The sequence below is a fragment of the Leptonotus elevatus genome, chromosome 16 (genome assembly GCF_054856555.1).
Source record: "Leptonotus elevatus isolate MCC_2025b chromosome 16, RoL_Lele_1.0, whole genome shotgun sequence".
NCBI lineage: Eukaryota > Metazoa > Chordata > Actinopteri > Syngnathiformes > Syngnathidae > Leptonotus > Leptonotus elevatus.
This window is the reverse complement of record NC_141254.1, coordinates 8472630-8482928: the sequence shown is the minus strand read 5'-3', so window position 1 is coordinate 8482928 and position 10299 is coordinate 8472630. Positions and strand designations below refer to the sequence as shown.

At 39.1% G+C, this 10299-nt stretch overlaps 1 protein-coding gene across 3 annotated transcripts in view; it reads right to left on the bottom strand.

The window, feature by feature from the left end:
- Positions 1-1963: 1963 nt before the first annotated feature.
- grxcr2 (glutaredoxin and cysteine rich domain containing 2) overlaps positions 1964-10299 on the bottom strand; it is a 19679-nt gene continuing 11343 nt past the window's right edge. For all 3 annotated transcript variants that reach the window (XM_086098532.1, XM_086098534.1, XM_086098533.1), the window contains exons 3-6: positions 8506-8695; positions 6750-6859; positions 4623-4814; positions 1964-2781 (exon numbers count right to left, since the gene is read on the bottom strand). In XM_086098532.1, coding sequence (XP_085954658.1) covers positions 2554-2781; positions 4623-4814; positions 6750-6859; positions 8506-8695 — 720 coding nt within the window. In that variant the 3' untranslated portion in view covers positions 1964-2553. The remainder of the gene's footprint in view (positions 2782-4622; positions 4815-6749; positions 6860-8505; positions 8696-10299) is intronic.

The window sequence follows — 10299 nt, the reverse complement described above, 5'->3', positions numbered from 1 at the left end:
CACAGTGAATGGTAGACGACACTGTACAAATGAGCTCTCGCTGAGGCTCAGGCAACGGGGACTTTCACTTCAGGTCTTCCATAATTAAGCATCTTCACTTCCTAATTTGTTGACATACAGCCTTTGCATAGTCATCACCTTCGAGAGGTTGCATCATTGATAACATCCCTCTGGCAACCGCACTTCCTGCTTGCTCCTATGTGGATTTTAGTAATGCTGCGTGTGGAGTTGGGCGCTTTTTAATCGAGTGCATTTGTTGATCACAGTTCGGTTGTATTTGACTTTGAAGCATACGTTTGGACTATTAGAACACTTTGATGTATCAATTTAGGTATGGTTTCATTTATCTTTCAAAATCGGATACATTTTAGTTGACTGCAAGTACTTTTTTCTTTTCTTTTTTGAATTATCTTATATATATTATATTTAAGTTTGACCTGCTGGTTGATTTTCAAACCAGGCAGGTTTGTGTTATTAGGCCATGAATAGTCCCCTGTAACTTGATGTGACAGTCCACATCAAAGATGCACCGAGCCAAAGATGGTCTTGTGGATGGGAGATTGTAATAAACTTGAGGCTACTGCAACATTTGGGGATACGGTCAGCGCCGACGCCGACTTTGATGGATCGTCTCTCTTCACGGGCGTTAAAAGCGCCATTTCAGCAGTGGCGGCGGCCTCCGCAAAATATCCCACGGCTCAGAGCTTCTGCTATCTGCTTAGCGAGCAGATGGGCATATAATAGAAGATTGTGTGGTCTAAATTGTTTTGCGAAAAGGAAAAGTGCAGAGCGCGCCGACCCGACACCTGGGGAACGAAGCTATCTCATTGTAGGGAGATTCTCAAATCGAGTGGCATCACATTAAAAGCCTGCGTTTCCTCAGGCAATCACTTTTAACCTTGTCTTTCAATTCCTTGTGTACAGCTATCAATATATGTACATGGTAATGTTCCTATCAGTTGCATTTGCACTTGAGGGCGTACTCACACGAGGCCAGTGGTTCCAAAACTTTTTAAATCAAGTACTGCCTAAGAAAAATACTGATATGGTGCTTCAAAAACCATAATGACCAACATAAGAGTCGAGTAGAGTACTGTTGTGTGATTGTTGTCTTACTCCAACTATCGCCCTCATTTTAGATCAATCTCAAATCAACGCAGACAGATGAGCAGATGGCTGGCGACAAATGTACAAGGAAAGCTTTTAAGCTAGTAAATCAAGTCAATTAAATAAATAACGTATTTAACACAACTCGCCAAGTGTTGAATCATCACATCGTCATAAATTATGAAATAAATAAACATGTTTGGACTCAAGTTACAAAATGGCACAATATTGATATTGTTAGTTGCACAAAGGTATTTTATTTTAAGCAGATAAACAGCTTTATCATTCAAGTTTGTTGTTTTTTGTATGTATCTCAATACCATGTGTAAACATGTTTGTTTGTGCAGCTTTGGCTTCAAAGGCTAGTTTAGCTTTAGTTTAGTTTAGTTTAATAATTTAAATAAACAATAGCAACACTTATAATAAGCTTTATTTATTACACAAAAGATTACCAGAAGAATGCGTGTGATATTCCTAAAAGACGTGCAGTATATTTGTGTAGCTTTCGTTCTTGAAGCTAAATTAGCTTCCACTAATTTAACTTTAGTGTAAACTTACTATTTAAAAAAAGTGATACTACTCAATTTGTTTTATTTATTCAGCAGAAATTGGTGACTGTAAAATAAATGTTACGATTTCTTGTTTTAATGGAGCAGTGTTTTGTTTTTGTTTTTGGGAGGCTTTACTTTTGGTGCTAAACGAGCTGCTTAAGCTAAAGCTAGTTTGTTTAGCTTTACTATTTTGAGTAATACTACTAAATAACCCATTGCACACACAGCATCTATCATTATTTTTGCCTTCTTTCCTAGATTTTGCTACACTTTGGGAGGCAATATACAAAAGAATAACCAACACATTTAAGCCATTTTTTATTAATTTTGGATGAGCATACTGTATGATCACTGATGGAAAGAAACCCCTTTACAACAAACTTTTTTAATATTTAATGCAGCAATCTAAACAATTTTTTTTTTTAGAAACAAACTATCTGAGTTGGCAATACCCTGAGAATTAAATCTGAACTCTTTCATTTCAAAAAGTTCATTTAGATGTCATTTTTCTCTCTCAATTTTTTTAAAAATGACTTCAAAACTCTCTGTGCGTTGATCTTATTCCTCATAAACATGTGAATAAGCAACATTGGATTCTGGTGCAGAGAGCTAGTGTTAGGATTAATGCCATAAATAGGTTCCTACCAGGTAAAATGCAACCGTTAACGTTTGCCTCTTTTTAATTAAGGAGAGCAGAGATGCAAAATAAAGCGACTAGCAAAAAAAGAGGGGGGATTATGTTGACAGCACACAGTAAAATGTATTTTACGGGCATGCTTCAGAGTCGTAATTCCCCTATTCAGCCGTGAATTACGCTTGAAACCCCGCCATGAACATTTGGGATTAAGCAATAGTGTGGCCTGGACACACACTCGAGCGTTAAACACACTTCCGTTCACTGGCTGGCCGGCTCCCCCCCACGCCGGGTACGAGCGCTGGGCAAAAATGGCGACTTGCCGGCGCAGGCCTGGCACCTCTGAAGGCCGTGAGGGTAGCAAGCCTGGCAGCGCAACTCGTTGATGGACTCGTTGAAGCGGTTGGCCAGCATGGACAGCTTGCTGCCGTGACACAGCGAGCACGGCGTGCGGCCCGAGCCGCCGCAGACCTGGCAGTCGCCCGGCTCCTGGGGGGCATGGGGGAGACACGTGCGAGCATTAAGTGGCGGGGTAGGTGGAAAATACAAGTGAGAGCAAGAAGCAAATTGATTTGGGATGAAATTGAAGAGGAGATGTAGCACGATGACCTACTGGTTGGCACGTCTGCCTCAGTTTGGGGCTCAAATCTCAGCCAATGCTTAAATACAGTAGCTAGCTAGCTAACAATATATCTAACTAGATAGCTAGATACAGTATATATACATACATATCTAGCAACCTAGCTAGATATACATCTATCCAGAGCTGGGGTCGGAAGTCCTGGCGTCGCTCAAAAAGTCACACCCTCTTAATGGCACACATCACACAAATACTACAGTGTGTGTGTTAAGAGTTTGAACGACTAAAGATTTTTTGAAGGTGACAATAAACGTGATGAAAGTCGAATAGGCTACAGATAAATTTGCTAATTTTACAAGCGACAATGCTATTACAGATGTAACTTTTTAAGATTAGCAAGAATTGGATTAGTTGAAGCTGGCGAGGCTAGCCGCTATTCTCATTTATTTTGTAATTTTCTGACCCGCGCAAGTGGATTAAGATTGTGTTGCTGCTCCAGAGTGTTACGAGTCCAGTCAAGTCCTCTTCTGAAAATGAGCTAACTGGAAGAAGATTTGTGATTGTATATGAGAGACGTTCTGATTCATAATAAAAGCAATTAATTTATTTTTATTCTCTTTTATTATGTTTGATATTGTCACACTTCAATTTTCTCTATAAAAAACCAAACACACCCCAAATTGTGCGGCACACAATTGGACTTTTTTTCTAACCCAACAGGTACCTCGGTGTACTTTTTATTTGCGTATATGCCCACGTCGCTGATGTTCCTTGCTTCAGGTTCTACTTCCAGCAGCTGCCAAAATTTTGCAAGCCAAGCAGTAGCTAACATTTGTGTGTACTATATATACACATTACGATAAGGAGCTGATGTGGTGGCCCTAGAGAAATGTAACTCCACAAAATGTAAAGTGACTGCAAAGCTATTGAAACTCGATGCTTGGAATGGAGAATCGCAAAAGAAGATTAATTCCTGGACTTGACGCAGGCGAGACCAAGAGAAAATTGGCAACTTGAGGGGGGGAAAAAAACAAGCAGAAATCAAATTTTTCTTTTCTGAGAAAAATGGGAAAGTAACAAGAAGAAGGATGAAGGCAAAGAGACGGAAAATCCCTCAAGCAGATGATGAGAAGAAAGGAACTAAAGCACACATACCAACAATTGGGAATAATTGGAGAATTTTTCCTCCCGTCCAATAATAGTCAGAAAAGGCTCTTACTGATTATCATGAGTGATTATCCTGTGGTGTGGAGTGTGTTAGGAGTGATTCTTCCCTTATAATCTGCTCTGAAAATGGTCGAAGCCAACAATAGGGAATGTTAAACCTGCTCACTATTTACGATTTGAAATCCTTATGTGTGCGGTGAAACGGAAAACCTCCAATTTAAAGTGTAATCGTAAATATTAAACAAGTTTAGGATTGTCGACCAGATCTGGAAGTAAAACTCCCTCTTACACAACGCCCAGCACAGGATCATCACTCAGGATAATCTTTCAGAGAAATCCGATAATCGGGCCGATATTATCGGTATATGAGTATCCCGCTTTCGTTGTGGGCTGATGTCAATCGATCTGAACTTGTAGTATGTCACAATCATGAATATAACAATTTGCGATCATAAAATCTGAACAAGCTCAACATTGACGAACGTCGGTCCGGAATGTTTTCTGAGAAAATTAGGGAGGGAAAATCTTAAAGAGAGAAACGAAATGAGAAACACAAATAAAAATGTTGGTAGTGGATGATTACCTGCGCGCCCACATGCGTCGCAAGAGCCTTGGCTCGCCTCCTGCTGCCGCGCTCACGGGCCTGTGGGTAGCCCTCCGGGGACGCAGGGGGCGCTGCAACGTGGCGCAACGCGTCGGCCTTCCTCGCGGGCGATCGGACGATGCGCAGGTTGCTGGTGTAGATGATGATCTTTCCAAAGTCCAACGTCGACGACTGAGGGGAAAACTTGCTTTAGGATATCTATTTTATATATAATACAGAGTAAAGAAATCTCAAAAACATCTAAAGGGAAACAGGAAATATGAATATGTTTCTTTCATGTGTGTTTTGTATATAATGAGTAATTAACACAGATGACTATTTACTAGGAGTGTCAAAATGAGTGCGTTCATTTTGAGTTACTTTAAAGTACCTTTAATGTGGCTAATTTTTTGAACGTGCAATTAATGACCACCTCACAAGTTACTTCATGTTAAAGATTAGATAGCTCTTAATGCACTGAGCTGTCATAAATGTCTTACAAATGCAATTATGCCATCTCGTGGCAGAAAAATGACCTCAACACAAATCAATATCAAACCCGTTTTTTGACAGTACAGTACATCTTTTCAATTTTATTTTTTTCCCCACTTTATGTTAACAAGAGTATGAAAACTTTACATTTAAACTGTAGATTTAATTGTACATTTAGAACAGATATAAAATTTGCAATTAATCGTGAGTTAACTATTGCGATTAATTATGATTAAAAAATGTAATCGCCTGACTTACATTCTGATCATTAAAATTGTACAGCTAACGTGTGCGGTATTAGCATCAGTCAAGCAGGGGTTTAAAAACAATGCCGTCTGTGTATGACTTCCTATTACTTATCACTTCCACTTCCTTTTTATCCGTTGGTGTTCAGATATGTGCAGCCATTTGCATTTTTCAAACATGGTGAAATCAGATAAGGAGCATTCATTGTGCTGCAGTTCAGTCTCTCTTTTGAAAAACGAGTGGGGGTGAAGGGGGGGCAGTCAAGTCCCCCCCCCCCCCTTCTCTCTCTCCTGTATAAAATCCACATCACTGTCGTGCGCTGATAAAGGTGATAAGATTGCAGCGTGTCAGACAGCGCGTGGCGTTTTGTGTGGCGGATGACATTGATGCTAAGCCAACAGGCCTCCCTGATGTTGTCGTCTTCGAATGGTAATTGACATATTTTTCCCCTTCTCACTGAAAGTCACGTTAATTGCACAGGGATTTGTCACCTTTCCTATTAAAGGTCTCTTTTTTTTTTTTAAGTACTCGAAGCGTCTTTATGAAACATGACCGTTGTTTACTGATGCTGTTTTAAGTCATTCTATGCAGGACGGAAACATCTAAATACAAGCAGTGTTACAATCCTAATATGATTCCTTTTTTGTGATTTACATAATGAAAATACAATGAGACTATGCAGCTCAATTAATGATGGTTCAAAGGTCAAACGGATCATCAGAATCCTCAGTCATCCATCTTGTGATTACAATTGTTGATTTAAGTACTGTACAGCAAAACTTACAATTTAAAAATTATGATAACTGTAAATATAATGAAATCAAAGAAAAATAAGCCAAATAAAAGATAATAATTTTTTTAAAAAACTATACAAAATATGTTATCCTAATATTAAAAAATGATGAAAGTTCAATCAAGGTCAAGTTTTTGCTGTAACATCAATATTAGTCAATAGTTGTGCATGTGTTCCTAATAAAGTGGCCATTGCATAATCGCCAACAGCGGCCCCTAGAGGTTGAACGACTACTTTTTTTTTATCGCCTCTAACGTGATAAACTACAAATCAATTACAAAAACACGCCCTTAGCAATTAGTCAGCTTCAAAGCTAAAGTCGACTTTTAGACTAGTCGACTAATCAGAGTCCATTTGAGTAAAATCCTCTTGCCGATAGTTTCCTCCCCTTTCTCTTGTCAAAAAAAAAGTAGTAATTAATGATTTCAATTTATAAATGCCACTGTCTACATTGTAATCTGCTGATGCTCTTGTTAACCAAAAGAGCGGAACAAATTAGGTGCAGTCTGCTCAGCATTGAAGATGACGAGCGCTCCACAATGTCGCGTGCAGTTAAAACTGATGAATACATTTCACTTGATGTCACCGGTGCTTACTTTAGCGTCTCCATCTGTTTGTTTGGTGTGGCCCGCAGCAGCTTTGTAGCTTGCCATTCCTCTGTACACGTTGATTCTCTGGGCAATCAGCCCTGTTGGAGGCTCCGCACCTGGACGCACAATAACAACATGATGTCACGGTGGCCCCGCTCTCATTCAATTAGCAGTTAATGATTTTATTTTTTTTTTTTTAATAATCTTCCTTGAGGTAAATCAATGGATTATCATTCAAAACGATCCAGCTTTCTCAGCTGTTCCAAAATTTAATTAGATAAAGTAATTAATTTGTGTGGAGCGTATTTAAGAGCAATTCACTTTTATTTCCTGAAACTAAACTATTAACCTAAACCGCTCTTGTCATATCATTATTTATGGTTGTTATGTCCTTACAGCAGACTATTCAGTGCACAATATACAGTGGACACCCCCCCCCCCCCCCCACACACACACACACACAGAGTTTAAAAAAGATTAATAAAATAAAGTAAAAAGCTCAATTCACTATTTTCTGATAGGCCTACTGGAAAAAAATATTTAAAAAAAAACATCACTAGTATTTTCTGATACTATTTTGGGGGGGGGGGGGGTACAAACAAAACACTTTTTTCCCAATGCATTTTAATTGGTGTCAGTCAGTTACATGAGGATTTTGCCTATTAGCCTGCTGGCCCAGTCCCTAAAAAATATATAATTAAAAAATTTTCCCTAAAGATGCCTTTTTAATTGATGCCAGTTACATGTGGATTTTGCTAGCCCAGTCTCTTAAAAAAAAAAAAAACTAACTTCACTATTTTCTGATACTTATTGGGGGGATTAAAAACAAAACACCTCTTCCCTTTTAATTGAAGTCAGTTACATGTGGATTTGTTTTAGCTATTAGCCTGCTAGCCCAGTCCCTTAAAAAAAAAGCTCACATCACTATTTTATGATACTTTTGTTTTGGGTTTGGGGGGATGGGGGGGGGGTAAAAACAAACGAAAAATTCCCCAAAATGCCTTTTAATTGATGTCAGTTACATGTGTTTTTGTTTTTGTTTTTTTAGCTATTAGCCTGCTATAACCTTGCTCCCGCAAGATGTATTCTCACGGTATTTGTGAGTTCACAAACTCCCGAGAATCCATCTTGTACCGCTCCCATTGATTTCCACTGACACGAAACACTGGTGGTTCGGACCAATCACAGAGCGACATTGTATTTGGGGGGGCGGGATATGCAGCGGTGACGAAAAACAAGAAGCGGCGAAACCGTGGAAAGAAACAAACCAAACATGGCTGCAATTAATTCTGTTCTCGCTGAATTAGTCTCTTGTACCCGCATATCAACATTGCAAAACCGATCAGCTAGTCGCATGTCGGTGACGACATCCTTTGTCATTATTTGGTCTTAACAAAAGTTAGGTAGACAGCATGCCCCGCAAAAAAAAACAAAAAACGCGTAGCAGTCCCAGACTGATATTGTGGAGAACTCCCTGGAGTGAAGCAATCAATCCCAGTCCCTAAAAAAAAAAAAAAGCTCACATCACTATTTTCTGATACTTTTTTTTTTTTTTTTTGCCTCGACTCATTGGATCATGAAGCTAATAAAGTGGGAGCGTACTGCAAATCTCAACTTCTGATCATGACGATCCATGCAAACCTCCATCAGCTGAGATAAAAGTGCACTTTTGTGATCTCTGATGCTTCCGTCTCTCTTGACAGAGGCTCTCCCAGCCAAGCCAAGTGCACGCATCCGTTTTCCACGAGAAAGCAGAACCCACCGTGCCGCTGGGACGAGGAAGGCTCCTGGAAGCCGCACAGCTGCTCCATCTCCAGGTGGCTTGGCGAAATGGTGCCGTGCGGGAGGAAGCTGTGAGGGTACGTCTCCTCGGGGCTGTCCAGCTCCTGGCCGTCCTCGTAAACGTGCTTCAGGACTCGCCCGCTGTACGACGACGCCAGTTTGAACCGGACCTGGTGGATGGGAAGCGGAGTGCTGCTTTGACAGGGATATACAGCCGCAGCTTGGCAGCCGAGAAGAAGATGAGAAAAAGTGCACGGGTTTGATCTATTATGGGAGATGCGAACGTATAATCAGAGCGTGTCGACGGAGTGGCAGTTCTTTCATGCCGGCTCTTTTTAACATGCGTGCAAGACAGAGTGGGAATAAAAATATGAGAAATGTCAATCGCGTTTCGCAAACTTTTTGCTCCAAGCAACCTGTCACAAAATATTTCGCTCCTCAAGTGCCACCATCCGCAAACACTTGTACAGTAGCGCAGTAGGCCTAACGAGGCTTCACTTAATTCAAATCTACTGCACACAATTAAATACAAATTGTATATTTTAAAAACAAATAGTTGTAAAATAATAAACGCAACAGTGTTGAACGGAAAAGTTCAATACAACTGTACTAAATTAATTTAGTGTAGTGGAATAAGTGATTTATAAAAGAAATCAAATGTTTAACGTAACATCACCAAATTTAGAAGATGAAACAAAATGTAATTTTATAATTAACAGTGGAGCTTTATTAGATACACTTTATTGTCGTTAAAGTGAAAGGTTGATTAACAGGTGCAAAGCTAATGCTAATGCTAACTTTTTTGGGCAGCTTTACAAGGTTCCCTGGGGTCACGTCAATAAAAGTAAACATCCCCTCACAGGATGCGATCAGGTACCGATTTATAAAATAATGATATTTAAGGTTATTTTTTTCTGATTACGTAACAAAAATAATGAAGTAAAACTAAAATGTAATTGTAAAATACAACTTGACCCCAGTCTCCCCAATTATATGCATTTTTATTACATTTATTACTGCTAAATGTTGACATGGGCGTGCGAATGGAATTCCGCCAGTACAGGCATTCCAAGTAAGGGGCGATCATTAATTGTGCGTTAAAAAAAATGTAGTGCCGTTACAGGAACTTTAACTCATTCACTGCCATTGACGGCTATAAACGTCAAAAATTCATTTGAACTATTTCTATTAGTTTAACATTTTTTCCACTTTTGTTGAAAATCTAGATTTTTTTTATTGTACATTTAGTTTTGTGTGATTAATCGCGAGTTACCTAGTGAAGTCATGCGATTAATTACGATTAAAAACTTCGCCTGACGCCCCGAATTTTTAATAATATTTTCTTTCTTTCTTTTTAATTCATTCACTGCCATTGAAGGCTATAAACGTCAATTAGTAAAAACATTTGTTTCCACTTTTGTTAACAGTATGTATGAAAACCTAGAATTATTTATTGTACATTTAGAACATATAGAACTTGTGATTAAACGTGAGTTAACTAGTGAAGTCATGTGATTAATTACAATTAAAAAAATAATTAATCGCCTCTTGCCCCTAATCATTTTAATAATTTTATTTTTATTTTTATGAATAGATGGCAGTGAATGAGTTAAATTAACTCAAAATTAACGCACTAATTTTGACACACCTAGTCAAAACAAAATAAGAACTAGCCCCCTGAATCCGTAAGATCACTTAGCATTACCAAATGGGCCAGCGGGAGGTGGGCCCAATCCACAGTGTGCCAGCGACGGCAGGATCTTTGTTCACCTTT